Source organism: Schistocerca nitens, chromosome 1 (genome assembly GCF_023898315.1).
Source record: "Schistocerca nitens isolate TAMUIC-IGC-003100 chromosome 1, iqSchNite1.1, whole genome shotgun sequence".
Classification (NCBI taxonomy): Eukaryota; Metazoa; Arthropoda; class Insecta; order Orthoptera; family Acrididae; genus Schistocerca; species Schistocerca nitens.
In genome coordinates, this window is record NC_064614.1 from 889,602,587 (window position 1) to 889,618,980 (window position 16,394).

Genomic DNA, 16,394 nt, shown 5'->3' on the forward strand with positions numbered 1-16,394 from the left:
AAATATTTTTTCAGACATACCCATGCAACTACACTTCAGAACTATGGGTTTTTTATGGCTAGAACAAAAATTAGTCCATGGAATAGAAGATGTTGTCTAGGAGAAGTGTTTTTAGGTTAGATTTAAAACTTACTTTGCTACCCATCAGACAATTTGTTAGTGGTCAAATGATCAAAAATTTTTTATTGCTCTTTAATGAGCTCCTTTCGGAGCTACTGACAACTTCAATAACGGGTAATAAAGGTCTTTTGCTACTCTACTGTTGTATCTATGAACATCACGGTTCTCAAATTGTGATGGATTATGTGTAACAAATTTTGTTAGCAAATGTACGTATTGTGATGATGCAGTTAAAATGCTTTACTCCTTCAAGAGATACTTACGTGACAACTCCAGGTGACAACGTCATATTATTTTTACTGCTTGCTTTTGTGCAATCTATACTTTCTTTCTAAGTGACGGATTACCCGAGAAAATTATTCCACAGGGCATTATTGAGTGGAAATATGAAAAATATCTAACGAGGCTGATTTGTTCGTTTCCAGAATTAGCAGTTAAACAAAGAGAAGAAAGTAGCTATACATATTTTTTTTAGCAGCTCATCATATGCTGCTTCCAGATCAAGCTTTTTTTCCCTGCCATTGTGGGAGGGGTGGTTGATGCTTATTATGCTTTGTCTTACAATTGCAATTTGTTTTTCTTTTTTTTTTTTTTTTCACACAGGCTATTGTCAAATAATTGTCTAGTGCTAACTCTGAAATGAGTAAACTTTACGGTTTAATTCTATTTTAAATTCAGATCTGTTTGATTCTACTAGTTTCATTGCTACTCTGTTCTACATCTAATTTTGTAATATTTGTTCCAGTTTATTTGTGTTACCTCATTTCAGTATATCTTACGATTAAGTTCTAAACATTAAAGTTATGCTAAGTCTGTGACTAGGTCTTGGTTCACTTTGGCAGTCAGCATTGGCATTGACTGGTCAGGTCAGGATAGGCATCTCGCTGGCAGTAGTGTGCATAACTTCTGTCACCATGTGTTTTGGTTATTCTCGTCTACTTTGATGGGTGCAAGGTGGGGAGGTGGTGGTGATGATTGGTTTATGGGGTGCTCAACTGTGTGGTCATCAGCACCCGTACATAGCCCCAATTTTTTACACAGTCCAATCTAGCCACTGTCATGATGATGATGATGATGATGATGATGATGATGATGATGATGATGATGATGATGAAATGGCAAGGACAACACAAACACCCAGTGCCCAGGCCGAGAAAATCCCCAACATGGCTGGGAATCAAACCCGGGACCCCCTGATCCACAGGCAGCAATGCTAGCCACTAGACCACAAGCAGTGGACTAAGGTGGTGAAGGAGAGTGAAGTTTATTAATAGATTGTCCATTTTGTCATTTATGTCTTTGAAATTGTCTTTTGTGATGTGTGCTATTACCGGGAGGGGTATATGTATTCATATTTTGATTTGGTTGTGAGTTGTGGTCTTTGAGTGAGTAGAGTGACATGTCCGGTCTGCTTTTAGTTATGCACCATTCATATCTGCACAAGGTTTGGCAAGTCTAGTTTTCGTGGAAAAGACCTTCACTATAGTGTCCAAGGTATTCTTAGTATGCTGCATAGCAGCCACTTTTCTGTTGTGTAATATTTTCTAGTGCTGGTCTTGTCATGCCAGCCAGTGGTGTTACTGCATATTCTCTTACTGGTCTTATATAGGCCTTTAAGTGTCAATGGCTGTGGTTGTGCTGCACCCATGGAAGCGTCCTTGTACTAGTCTGATTAGTTCTTGTCTTTTGCGAATTTTGTCTATGTTGTGCTTAACATCGGTCTTCCAGTTTAGTTATTTGTCTAGCTGGATTCCTAAGTATGAGGTTCATTCAAATGAAACCTGGTCAGTGCGTCTACCTTTGCCTTACCACGTAAGGTGGCACCATGTAACTGCAGATATGGTGGCGCCTCTATTGGTAGAAAGACCGATGCATGCTCACAGTTTGATATTTTGCATAGCACCAGTGTGGTTTCACGCCTAAGAGAAGATGCTCACACAAGTTATCATCCATTACTGAACGTGCGAGCACGTAAGCAGGAACTACGAGGAGTGTTTCGATTTTTGGCGGCAGAGGGAGTTGGAGGCTGTGAAATGTATCAACAGATGAAGGCTGTGTATGGTGAGTACAGTCTGAGTCATTAAAGTCTTGTGGAATGGCGCAAATGATTCCTTGAGGGGCACGATCACTGGAAGACGATGCTCGTCCTGGACTGGCTCATTGTGTCATCACAGTGGAAATGGTTGTGGAAGTGAATGCTTTAGTCCTAGACAACCGCAGGATCACCGTGGATGAGATCCATCGGTTACTGAGTATTGGTGTGGGTTCTGCCCACACCATAATGCATCAGCACTTGAACTTTAGAAAAATCTGTGCACCATGGGTTCCCCACCAACTGACCGCCGAATAGGACAATACTCGAATGGTGCTGTCTTTGAATCATCTGCAACGTTATTATGAGGAGGAATATGGCTTTCTGTCGCGTGTTGTCACAGATGATGAAACATGGTGTCACCATTTTGAACCGGAAAGCAAGCGTCAGAGCAAGCATTGGGAACATGCAACTTCACCACTTCCAAAGAAATCAAAGACCATGCACACCAGTTCTGGTAAGGTCATGATGTCCTCCTTTTTTGACCACAAGGGCACCCTGCTTGTCAAGTTCCTGGAACGGGGAACCACCACCAATACCCAGCGTTATCAAGCCACTTTACAGAACCTTAGACGAGCCATCAAGTCGAAACGCCGAGGCATGTTGTCCAATGGTTTATCCTCCTGCATGATAATGCTCGCCCACACAAGGCCAATATGGTGAAGACGACATTGCGGCAGTTTCGGTGGGAAGCACTGGAACATCCATCGTACAATCCCAACCTTTCACCATGCAACTTTCATGTGTTTGGACGTCTAAAATAAGCTATTCACGGACATTGATTCGCAACAGACAACGAAGCGTGTGACTGGGTCCAGGCCTGGGTCCAACAGCAGTCTACTAGCTTCTTCAAGGATGGAATCGATCAGGGATAAATGTGCTAACAGTTTTGGCAATTATTTTTGAGAATGTGTACTGTGTATAACTACATTTTTGAGCTAATAAAATCGTTATCATTACTTTATTCTAGTGACCAGGTTTCATTTGAATACTCCTTATATTTTGTTGTGTCAAAGATGGTGAGTCTGGTTCCCATAGGTGGAAGTTGAGTTGTTCTTGCTGTTGTTGTCATTTGCGGCTTAGATTTCTGTGTGAGAAGAGCATGATCTGAGTCTTATCTGGGTTAGGTCTTGTTCGCCATTGTTTCATCCATGTTTCCTCTCAGAAGTATGTATTGGTTTGTCACTGCATTATTGTGGTTAATTGACCTGAGCACCATTAGGCTGTGTTGCCAGTATACATGGATAGATTTTCATTTGGTCTGGCTGTAGTTGGAATGTCTGTGTTGTATTGGATGTAGCATGGAAGATGAGGACAACACTGTGTAAGTTTTTGTGTGTAAATTCACCAAAAAATGTGGAGCGATCTACCCTTTTTATTGACACCCATTTATGTGCGACATCAGTTGTTGGTATGACTATTTGTTGCACAGAACTGAATACAGTGGTTTTTTTCCAAAATAAGCAAGTTTGTTTTTAAAAAACATTTAATTGTTTGAAAACTTCATTAACAATCTTTTCTGTTGCTTGCTCTCTAATGGGATTCATTGTAACACTAATAATGTCTGCAAAAAGTGCAATTTCTGCTTGGTGATTGTTAAGTGGAAGATCATTCACATATATGAGCAGTAGGAGTGGACTCAAAGTTGGACCCTTGTGGGACTCCCTTTGTGACTTCTCACCAGTCACTAAAATTTTCTCTTTCCAGCATTATTTGAGTGGGTTTCTATCAATGATAAACTGATGATTGGTAGACTGTTCCATGTGTTGTTCACAGGCTCTAGGTGACTGCTGAAAAATAGTGTCACGTATCTGTGGCACTGTGTAGTGTAATGCAGCATTCAGTAAAAGTTACTTGGCCTGCCATAATAAAGTGTAAACAATGTTTTAAAGTTCCATTGTATTTGTGGTGGTGGTGGTGGTGGTGGTGTGGTGGCGGTATGTATAGGGCACTCAACAGTGAAGTCATCAGCACTTGTACTCAGTGAATAGACTACAAGTGTGGTTATGACTTGTTAGAAGCATGCAAATATAAATTAGAAAATGTAATCTGCTACCATCCTGGGACACTCTTGCTAACACTGTCACACAAAACAGTAAAACACCTATGCCCCATTGCATGTCTCAGTGTGTGAGTAAAATACATAGACTATAACCATACATCATCTAAAATAGTGGAGCAAGAAACTGAGCTTACACGAGCAATTGGAAAACAAAAGATGAAGCAACCACCCTAGAAAAACATTCTACCTAAGATGCTGTTGAGAAGACCAGTCATCACACACTCTTAAAACATGAATCACATTCAGTTCATCATCACCTAAAATAGAGGGCAGATCGGCTGGTAAGCGGGTTGTAGACCTCATGGCTTGGTATAAAACACAATCAGTTTATGTGGTGTACAGAAACCTGTAGACCACATGCACTGCATACAGATGAGTCTTCCTGCTGAAGAAAGAGTTCAGGTGTTGGAGGACAGTGTCCTATCCGAAGATATATTAAGAGTACGTGCTCCCGCTGCACTGGCTGGAAGGAGACATGCCACAATCATATCACTGGTTTCACAGCCCTCAGCTTGTTGTTCTCCAACCCTAACCATTTCTCCCCCCACAGACACATGATGTTGTTTCTCAATAGTGAGGCAGCTGCATGGATAGGGGCAGCACATTCAGAAATAGTAACTTCCAAGCAGGCATTCTTAGCTGCTGCATCTGCTGTTTCATTACCCCAAATGCCGGTGTGCCCTAGTGCCCAGCAGAATGACACATCTTTTCCCTGCCTCTGTAAGTGGAAAAGGGTGTCATGGATCAGCCGAAGATATTTTTGGGTGAATATGTGTCATTGATAGCCTAAAGAGCACTTAGGGAGTCAGTGCAGATGAGGAATTTGTTAGGAGAAAGGCACTGCATCTCCTCCAGAGCCCTAAGTTCGTGGATGTTTCAGCATCAAACATTGTGAATGTATCAGGTAAGCAAATCTTGATAACACAGCACAGCCGATGAAATTATCCTGCTTAGACCCATCAGTGTTAGTCACAGTGCTCTGCTTAAACACTGCACAACATCGATCCAAAAACAGAGGCTGGATTAAAAAACTTCATGTACACTGACAGATCCAAAATAATTTTGGAGCTCCTTATTAACCAAGGCAGCAAATTACTCCAACCTCGATGAAGCATACTAGAATTGTCTGCACCAAGAGCCACTAAGTCTTGCCACATGTGAATCCTGAATGGCTTCATTGCTTGTGGCCTATGTCTAAATAGTCACTCCATTGAAGAGCCAGTAACAGTATGGAATGCTGGTGATTGTGGCATGTCCTGCAACAGCTCTTGGTGGCCACCAAGAGTTGTTGCAGGTTGATTTGATTCACGGATCCAGTTATATGGCTCCTTCCGTGTATAGCGATTTTACGACTATGACGAGTGGGGCGTGAAGATGGCATCAATGAAATGCCAAAACTGGTAGCACATAGAAGTTCATAAAATAAAATAAATTTCTACAATACATACGGCTGTTGGTAAATTATTGCATCAAGAAGTTCATGCCAGCTGTCGTCCCACGATCCATAATGGATCAACGAAGAACAAATACATTTATCTGTATCGTAAGCTGCAGCTGACGAATGGCTGTTGCAAGGATGGAGGTGGAGCAGAAGATGACAAAGTCATCCACAAACAATAAACAACTAGCAGGCGGTTTAACTGTGGAAGTAACACCATTGGTGGCAATAGTGAACAGAGTTACACGTAAAACAGAGCCTTGAGGGACCCAATTTTCTAGCTCGAATCGCTTGGCAAGGGCATCACCCACCTAATATCGAAAAATTTTTCTGGAAAGGAAGGACAATATGAAAATTGGTAATCATCCCTGGAAGCTGTCTCTGGATGTGATGCCTCCAAGTAGTGTCAAAGGCCCTCTCAATCAAGATCGATGAAGACACCTGTGAGATGCTGTGTGCTTATAAAGGATTGTTGGATTTCTGCCTCCAGCAGAGTGAGGTTGTCAACGGTTGAACACCACCACCAAAACCCACTCGAAAAACAACTAAATAGGTCCTGAGATTCTAGGACCCAAATCAGACACTGTTTCACCATGGGTTCTAGGGTCTTTCCGATGAGCCAGTGAGGGCCATGCTATGGTAACTACTGGGAAACATGTGGTCCTTTTCTGGTTTCAGAAGGGCCACTAAAATCGCATCCTTCCACAAGTCGAGAAAGTTCCTGGTAAACCAGATCACATTAAAAAGGGACAGAAGTATTTGCTTCGCATCCTGGTGAAAGTACTGTAACATGCTTTATGGGATACAATCCTTACCCAGGGCAGTCTCCTTGACCTGAGACAGGGAACACTCAGGTTCCCACACAGAAAAGGGGCAATAATAGTCCTCAGTGTTGGTAGAATTAAAATTCCAACCTCTCCACTAGTGCCCACTAATGGCGGAAAGCTGGATCTCGATTTGCAGTGGCAGTGATCGAACTGAAGTAATCTGCCATGGCATTCACAGTGTCCCAAGTTTGGATTGTAGACATTCCTGCCTCAGTAGGTCATTGGGCACATTTGCTAGAGATCCTCTTTATGGCTTCCCATACCTTTGAAGAAGTAATGGACTCCAGAAACACTCGCCATGACCTCTTCTTGTTCTCTGTGATTGTCCATCATGCCTTTTCCCTTACAATTTAAAAGGCTGCGAGGTTCATAACAGGAGGTTGGCATTTGAACCCGGCACAAGGCCATGCGTCTCTCCTTGATGATGGAATGACGCTTATCATTCCACCATGGGACATATCACCTCTGAAGTCAGTCTGAAGACTTACAGAAAGCAAGGCCTATGGCTGAGAATAGTCCCATGGCAGTGCTAAAGTGTGTGCTACCACCAGCATTAAGAAGGTATAACTATCCTGACACTATAAAGCTTTTGACAACGTAACCTCTGGGGCTCACCGATGGAGATCCCCATAGCACACTGTGTACATTAAAATCTCCTACAGGTAGGAAGGACGGAGGGAAAGCATTTGTTGGGCTGCAGATACACACTACAGATTGTAACAGAAAATGGACCATGACAGCAATTGCCTGAATAGCTGTTCTGAGACAGAGAAAAGTGGTTTGATTAGTGTCATTCACAAAGATAGCCACTCCACCTTTAGCCCTGTTCCACTGAAGTCATCTTTCTGATGAGAGCTGTATCCTCCGAGCACAGTGGTATCAACTGTGTTTAAAATGTGTTTCCTCTAGACACAGATAGGGAGGTCTCTTCCATGACAAAGAGTTTCAGCTCCTCCACATGTGTTCTGAACCCATTCATGATCCGTTGAAGCACAGGAGCCATTTATCTGGGATGTTTATATTTTGACATTGCCCTTCTGTGTGTAGGAGAACCCACTTCACTAGGAGGAGAACTGAGTGGACTCGAGGGTTCATTGAAGCAGAGATCTAAGTCCATTCTGAGTCATCATCCTCTAAATGTTTCAGGATCTGATGATCCACCTGTCTCCATTCTGCCTTCTTCACAGTAAAATTTACCTTAGTCTTCACCTACACATTCAGTGACACCAAGGTAGGCTGTGCCAACCCAATGTGCAGCACTTGTCCTGCCAAAGTGGCATCAACAGCAGGAGCAGAAGCATTGCTCTCTATTGGAGTTTGCATGGAGGTGACAACCATTCCATCTAAACTGTCACTGCCACAGATGCACTAGCAAGAGCATTTCTTGGTATCAAGGTCCATCTACATGTATGTCTACATCTACATGGATAATCTGCAAATCACACAAGTGCCTGGCAGAGGATTCGTCGAACCATCTTCACAATAATACTCTATTATTCCAATCTCAAACAGCATGCAGAAAAAACAAAAACCTATATCTTTCCATGCAAGCTCTGATCTCTATTATTTTATTATGATGATAATTTCTCCCTGTGTAGGATGGGATCAAAGAAATATTTTTGCTTTCAGAGGAGAAAGCTGATAATTGAAATTTTATGAGAAGATTCCCCTGCAACAAGAAACGCCTTTGTTTTAGTGATGTCCACCACAAATCCGGTATCAAGTTAGTGACATTCTCTCCCCTACTTTTTGATAATACAAAACGTGCTGCTCTTTTGTGAGCTGCTCTTTTGTGAACTTTCTCAATGTACTCCATTAATACTACCTGGTTATGTTTCCACACCGTGCAGCAGTACTCTGAAAGGGGACGGACAAGCATAGTGTAGTTAGTCTCTTCAGTAGAACTGCTGCATCTTCTAAGTGTTCTGTCAATTAATCAGTCTTTGGTTTGCCTTCCCCACAACATGTTTTATGGGTTCTTTTCAATTTAAGTTGTTCATAATTGTAATTCCTAGGTATTTAGTCCATAGGTGATGTCTGGGTGGAAATACTTGTGGTCGCAAGTTTCTTTGCGAGTACACCAAATGAAGTGGAAAAGTTTGTGGGCTGGAGGGATTTGTACATCATCATCTCTTCAGTGTAAGGCACATGCTTAGCCATCTTTAACTCCTGGATTTTCTTTTCTTCCTTAAACGCCATACACACTCAGCTCCAAACTGGATGTGGACCTGAACAATTGACACCAAAGTCAGGACAGGTGCACACAGTTCCATCAGTGTGAGCGGCCATACTACACGTACCACACATAGCTCATCCATTACACCCTAGAGAGGTGTGCTCAAATTTCTAGCACATGAAGCTCCTTCTAGGGTTGGAGAGTTATGGTCTGACTTTCAATCTTAAAAATCCAGTTTTAGTGTAATCTGGGTAAACTAGCAAACCAAACATTGTTGTAAATTAGTCTGATTTTTCCAGTTTTCCACCCACATGATAGTCAGCTCATGCTTCCTCCAGCTCGGAAGTGTCCATATGCATGGTGTCACTGCATGTGACCACTCCTTGACTAGTTAGGGGTATGGGGCAGTTCAACTACAACAGGATACTCACCCAGATGTTTGGACTTCAGTCGGTTGTTAACTTGCTGTGAAGTTGCTGTTTCAACCAGCTGTTTAATATGTTTGGGGATTTCCGTCAAACAATTTAGGCATTTTTGGATATAGAAGAGTAATACCTTCTCAAATGTACTATCTTCTCACCTTATCACAAGAAGAACATTTTAACACATTGGACACACCTTGTTATGATACAATGCCTGAACTTTAGATGAAGATTGATCAGGAGGGCTATTCTCCTGTGCTCCCTTTGAAGGATGGGTGTTAATACTACCCAACAGACCACCTGAACCTCAGAAGCAAGTGTGTGAGAAGTCATGGACGCCATAGTGATAGCATGAGCAGCTAGGGAAACAAACACTCCTTGGAGACAGATCCCTGCTTGTCTGAGTAAGCCCCATACAACTGAGATGCCGAAAGTTCCCCATAGGTTGCCCACTATTGACTGTTCTATCTCAACAGCTATTCATCTCATTGGTGCCTACCACACCTTAAGATAGGATTTTTTTGGAGAGGTTTGTACCATCTTCGTAAGATCCCAGGCCTCCATGATGCACAAAGTTCCACCGCTGCACCACATGGTGGATGTTGAAGCCTACCCAGAAATTATGGTGACAGAGGACTAGTGGCACTTAACATTTCTCCTAGCTCAGGAACCTGGGGTCACCAAGTCCATACCCAGCAAACAAATGCTAAGCCTGGAGGGGGGGGGGGGGGGGGGGGGAGTCGTATTTCTATTGTAGGGTGCCAGAGCAAAGAGAGCCAAGGCAGGAAAATTAAATTAAAAAAGTCGCACATTGAAATGTCATGTATTAACCCTAATAAAGCTCTGTAATTGCATTTCCATTAGCCCTACACAACAGGTGTTTGGTTTCAGAATTACAATTTTGTTTTTGTATATTATAGTAAAGTGACTTGTTTATTGGCTGGATAAATCCAACACTGTAGGTTCACAGTCCAATTCTTGATCAATTCCAGGGCTTTTTCTGTTACTTATCGGTTCTTCTTTTAAATCAGGCAACAACTCATATTTTTGAAAGTGCTAGGTAGCATCATGGTTCAGAGTCCACCTGAACGGTAGGACCCCCTATAATTGGATAGATAGATCATAGGAAGACAAGGACATACCATTTCCAATAGGACTATGCCTAGAAAAGTACTTTGGTTTTCTAACCCTCTATCAGGTCGGAAACAGTTTTACTTACTACCATATTATATTTTCACTGTTATAGCTGCAACCAAGTTACTAATAGAATCTACCCACAGACTGATCTGTGATGATGTTACAAACATTCAGGGATGATGGAGAGGGGTAAATATGTCAATGTGAGTTAAGGGTCCCTAGTCCAGAAACGACTGAGTCAAAAGTTATAAGCGAAAATCATTCTGATATCTCTGACAGTGGAATACATGTACTGGTATTGTTGTTGCTAAGGTTGTAGGGTAGAAAACTTTGAGGTGATAGTATGGACTAACACAAAAAGTCTAGTAAATATGAGCTCTAAAATGTATACCTTAAGAGCTATGAGCACTTCTTTATCTTTGATTCTGTGAAACAAATACCTTCTTCTGCAGGCTCTTTGCTTTTCACATTTTGGGAGTCCCAGTAATGACCACATCCAAATGAGCAGAACATATCAATGAACACATATCTGCTGTCCACCTTGGAGATGTCTGGTACCCACTTGCTGAATATGCTCTATATTTCTGTATAATGACTGCAGAGACCTGAGTATCTGAAACACAACTTGGGTGCTGTACAACGACCCAATCCTTGTAATTCAACATAACCCCTCATCCCACTATTCCACCTGATTCAATCTCTTTTCGCCTACTTCTATAATCTTCGCTCCCTTTATCCTCAGACAAGGTTGATGTCTCATAATCTGGATTGTAAGTAACCTGTTCCCACAACTATTTCCTCATGTCTTCGATGAAGAGGGGATCTTTTGTTGAGGAAAACAGAAGTACTGTCCTCCTATATTTTTGTGGCTATTGGCTTTAATGAGAGATTTGCTTTCTGAAGGTAAGTACAGTACTATAGTGTGTGTAGTCTGCTAAAGCTTCTTTCAGCATTTGCTATGGAGATACATTGTTAACTACTTGTTTGTAAAGCTTTCCTGAAAAATTTCACTGTCCTTTTTCGTAGCATTTGTACTTTTTCATAGCATTTGTACTTTTATTGTTACAACTGTATCTTTTGCCATTAATCCCAGTTTTAATCTGAACATCCCCAAGTCCTATTCCCTCCAAACAATTCTAGTATTGTTCCTTAGTGACCTGTGTTCACTTGTAAGGAACATCTGTGAAATGCCTTTGGAAAGATTCCACAGGAATTTTTGTCTTACCTACAGCTTTTGAAAGCAATTATGAAGGTATTATTTGCTGCAAAAACACTTACATTTCCACCAAATTCAATAATACCACCAGCAGCCAGTGCTTCTTTAATAGTATTCTGGAATGCAGATACGGACTGGGAACTGTGTAGTGGTCCATACAGAACACCTTCCTGCAGAGGGTCTCCCATCCTTTTAATAATTTGAGCATAGGCTTTTTTTAGTGGTTCAAGTACTTTTTCATAAATCTGAAATAAAAGTAAAATACTTTAAGCAAATAGTTCAAAACATACTAACAAATTTTATCTGTATAGAATTACCAAAATTTATTGACTGATCACAAGCTTTTGCTGGGCTCTTCTTTTTGTCTACAAGGTATATATGGTGTTTGTGTGTGATATCAACTGTTTCTATTTACATTCTTCCTTAAATGTCATGGATGATTGTTATTGCCTTATCACTTAAATTTTGCATAATCTCCGTAACACAATTCCCTACATTCCATTTTTACTTCTTCTTCTTCTTCTTCTTCTTCTTCTTCTCTTCCTTCTGCTTCTTCCCTCTCTTCATTATTTCTACAACCCCTTCTGTAGACTGTGTTCCACCAGCTCCTGCCTATATCAACCTTTCATTTTTCTTCACTGATTTGGTTATTTTGTTTTCCATGTTTTGGTTTGGTTCTTTTCCTGTCTTTTCATTTATTCTACTAGAAATGAAAACAGAAAATGAACTGTTTTTGTAGTGTAATATTGAAAAAATTAAAGAGGCAGTTGAGATTAAATTAACAAGTAACCTTGTAAACAGGTATGGAGGTTTTTGATTAAACTCTGCCTGGAAATCTGCTCTCTCCCTTGTCAAAAAACAGAGAGACAGAGTTAATGTTACCTCACTTGCTAGTTTGTAGTCTCACTATCAATATCTCTGTCTTTGGTGGCACTAGTTCTGTGTGTGTGTGTGTGTGTGTGTGTGTGTGTGTGTGTGTGTGTGTGTGTGTGTGTGTGTGTGTGTGTGTTATCTTTCCTGAATTACTCTGAGAACCAAGTTTTTAAATTTGCCTGTACATCGCCTGTCCATTGCAGTTTGTGCCTTGAAAATGTACTCCCACTGAAATATCGGCAGTCGCTGTAAATTTTACCTGGCTGAATTCCTGTAATTTGTTTGAATATCGAAAAAATTCCTTTCCATGTATTTGTGAAAACACCTTTGAAATTGTGAAAGAGTCATACAAAGATCCAAGACAGTTTCTGCACACTGAGCACAGCTGCTTCATGCGTCTACAACTCGATTTTGTAAATGTCTCTATGACAACACCATTCGATAGCCCTGTAGAAGGCTATTGTTTATGCCTACAGCTGTTTGTGCTTCAGAGTTCAAATCTGTCAAAAGCACTGAAAGGTGTCAGGGATTTTAAGTTGAGGAGTGTCTTACTAGTAAAGAACAAACTTTTTGAAACTTCATGCATGATGAGACATTTTTTCATACATCTAATTGTTTATGACTTCATATCTTCTGAACTATGACAGTAGGTGGTTCTTACCGCCAAAGTGAATGTTGCCTTACAGTAAGGGATATACGTACCAAGGTTGGTTGAAATTGGTCCAGTGGTTTAGGAGGAGATGTGGAAAATTCACAAACGTGCTTACATACATACGTACATACATTTTTATAATATATATGGATTTTTCTTTGTTACATACTCATCTCATCACAATCTACTGCAGCTTTAGCTTCACTCTGCATATTGTCTGTCTTCATTAACTGCTACAGTTTTCTGGTGAACCATATGCCTCATAGCATAGGATGGCCAGTCTAATTCTTGGAATTCAAATACTGATTCCATTATACATGTCCAGTCGCATTAATGTGACCATCGCCTCTGTTTGATGTCAGTGCCCAGAAGCCACTCACAGACGGCAGGTGGTAGCACTACCAGTGGATGGTATATAAAGCATGGTGGGGGGACACGGAAAACAGTACATTGTCCTAATGTGGAAACAGAGCAATTTCTCTGCTGTCCAAAAAGGCATGATCATTGGCCTTTGGCCAAGGGTGGAAGCACTTCTGAAATGCCTAAGTTTGTAAACTGTCTGCAAGCCGCTGTTGTTAAAGTATACTGTGTGTGGGAAAATGGCACTATCCAAAGCTGGCAGTGAGGGAACTGTGGTGCACCAATGGCCATAGGTGATGGGTCAACAGCAGTTGCAGGGATGTGTATGGCTGAATAGGCATGCAGCAGTTAAGAAGCTGACTGCCAACTGAATCAAAGGGCTACCAGCAGTGTCTCCTCAACAACCATTCAGTGATTGTAGTTGCATATGGGCCTCCACAGCAGCTGCTGTGTTCATGCACCCATCCTGACTGCTGTTCATAGGCAACAAAGGCTGGAATTTGCACGCCAGTACCACAATTGGACATCCACTGAGTGGCAAAAGGTGGTCTTTTCAGCTGAATAACATTTTATACTCCACCAGACAAGTGTGTACGGCATGAAACATCTGAAAGCAAACATGCTGTAAGAATCGTTGGAAGGGTCTGGACCAGAGGAGGGAGCACTATGATCTGGGGAATGTTTTTTGGCATTCTCTGGGTGATCTTGTCATTCTGGAAAGCACAATGGGTCAACAAAGCATGCATTTAAAATTGGCAACTGTGTCCACCCTATAGGCAATTTTATTTCCTTGACACGATGGCATCTACCAACAGGACAATGCAACATGTCATACAGCTTGCAGTGCATGTGCATGGCCACAAAGCTCTCCAGATCTAAACCCAATCAAGAATCAATGGGACCACCTCTATCAGGCTGTTTGTGCCATGGATCGTTAACTGATAAACCTAGTCCAGCTGGCCACAGTACTAGAATTGGCATGGCTCCACATCCATTTCAGTAACTTCCAGAGTCTCATTGACTCTCTTCCTACACGTCTCACAGTGGTCCGTGCTGCGGAAGGTGGTTATTCAGACTTTTGACAGTGGGTCACATTAATGTGGCTGGACAGTGTACAATGAAGCCAATGGATGCAGTACAACTAAAGAGGAGCTAGCTGCAGCTGTACACTCAAGAATCATGCTGGTTGCACAAAGGCCAAAGTACTGTGACTTCATTTCATTTCACTCACAGTTCTAACATGTATTACTATATACACTCTTGCAGTGACCTTTGCTGTACTTGAGCATTAGCTAATGACTTAATTAGACAGTACTGTGCAATTTGCTTCTGCTGGATCCTGGCTGTCTGACTGGTCAAGTATCAGGCAGTGTCAGAAGCATGTCATGCTACTCTCAGTACTGTACTTTCACCTTCCCAAGTCTGTATGTTTATACGACTTGATTCACAGTGTTTGTATTTAATAAATGTCTGCCTGCTGCATGCTCAACATTGACAAAAAGTTGGAGTATACTTTTCTTGCAAACAGTTCAAGTATGAAATGATTACAGTGCTACCAAACTCTCAGGAACAGTTAGAGCAGCAGTTCGGGTAACAGCCCAATGGCATTCTCTTTTGACTGTTAACTACCTCCAGCATTATATGTTCTGTTTGTTTTTCCTAAATTGTCTCATGCATCATGGGAAGTTTCATGTTATCTTCATTATGCCTCTTGTTGCAGTTGCTACAAACTGTGATATCTAACTAGTATTTGCCATAACAGACCCTTGAACCCTGTGCCTATTTGTGATGGAAATTCACTGCTGCAAACAGCTCACTGCAAGTATGTGAAGATTTCAGGAGCACTAAAAAAACACACTCTGTTGTTGACTCTTATCCCATATCATAACCAGATGAATTTGAAAATAGCAGTTGGCAAACATTTTTTTTAAGATAGACTCTGATGAATCATATAAGCAAATCATGGTCATCAATATTCCTTTTGGGCTTTATCTATGCAAGAGGCTCTCATTAAGACTGACAACACATTTGCAGTTTTGTAAAGGTTCTTGGAACACCTCATCCACGATATACCTCTCATTGCAAACTACCTTAATGGTAGAATTGACAATGTGATCAAACAACAGAACTACTTGAACAATGTTCTGCTCTTTCCTTACATCACTATATTACAGGTTGTATGTAACTTAAATAAGTTTAACTCTATGAATTAGGATAGATTGCTACTCACCACATAGAGGAGGCACCGAGTAGCAGATATGCACATTTAAAAGTAGACTAAGCTATTGGACGTAGCCCCTCTTCAGATACAGTTTAGTTTACTATTACATGGGCCTGTCTGCCACTCAGCACTTTCTGTACTTGGTAATTATCAATCTATCTAACTCATATTGTTGTTAACACATTGAGTGCCATGAGGCCGGCAGCAGTCAGTGTGTTAACACTTTCGCTGCGGCTGACGCTTATAAGCATCAAAACAAGCCACGAGCCAGTGCGGCTGATGCTTATAAGTGCCCACGCTCACTGTCAGATTACTCAGTTTAGTTGCAGCGTCTAAGCTAGCATCAAAGCGTGTAAACTTTTGTTTTGTGTGGTCAGTTATTGAACGTATAATGTTGGTAATTGCGGGCTAATGAACCAACACCTGGACCTTCCAATGTGAAAAGGAGCAGGAAAAGTGTTAAATTGACGGAGGAACAGTTACTTAGTGTACTAGACAACAGTGATTTTCCGTGTAGTGAGGACGAGGCATACCATGGAGATTGTCATTTAGAGGCAGCAAAAGAATTGCAGAGCGATGATAGCATGGAAGCGCAGCTTTTGAATCTGTTTCGTGACAGTTCCGAATATGACGATACGAATCATGACTATTGTGTGGAAATCGACGACGAAAAAGAGCCCGACCTGTCACACGGAGATAATCCAGGTGAGTCCTGGCATAAAGAACCACATAATATGCAGTATCACCCATTTACGAAGGAAGAAGTTCTGCAAATTCATCCTGTTAGCAATTCTCCTA

The 16,394-nt window shown here is 41.4% G+C and overlaps 1 protein-coding gene across 1 annotated transcript in view; it reads right to left on the reverse strand.

Moving 5' to 3' along the window:
• LOC126191637 (alpha-aminoadipic semialdehyde dehydrogenase-like) overlaps window positions 1-16,394 on the reverse strand; it is an 81,934-nt gene that overhangs the window by 1,474 nt on the left and 64,066 nt on the right. Inside the window, exon 6 of the mRNA XM_049932540.1 lies at window positions 11,553-11,735. Within this exon, the coding sequence (XP_049788497.1) occupies window positions 11,553-11,735 (183 nt within the window). The remainder of the gene's footprint in view (window positions 1-11,552; window positions 11,736-16,394) is intronic.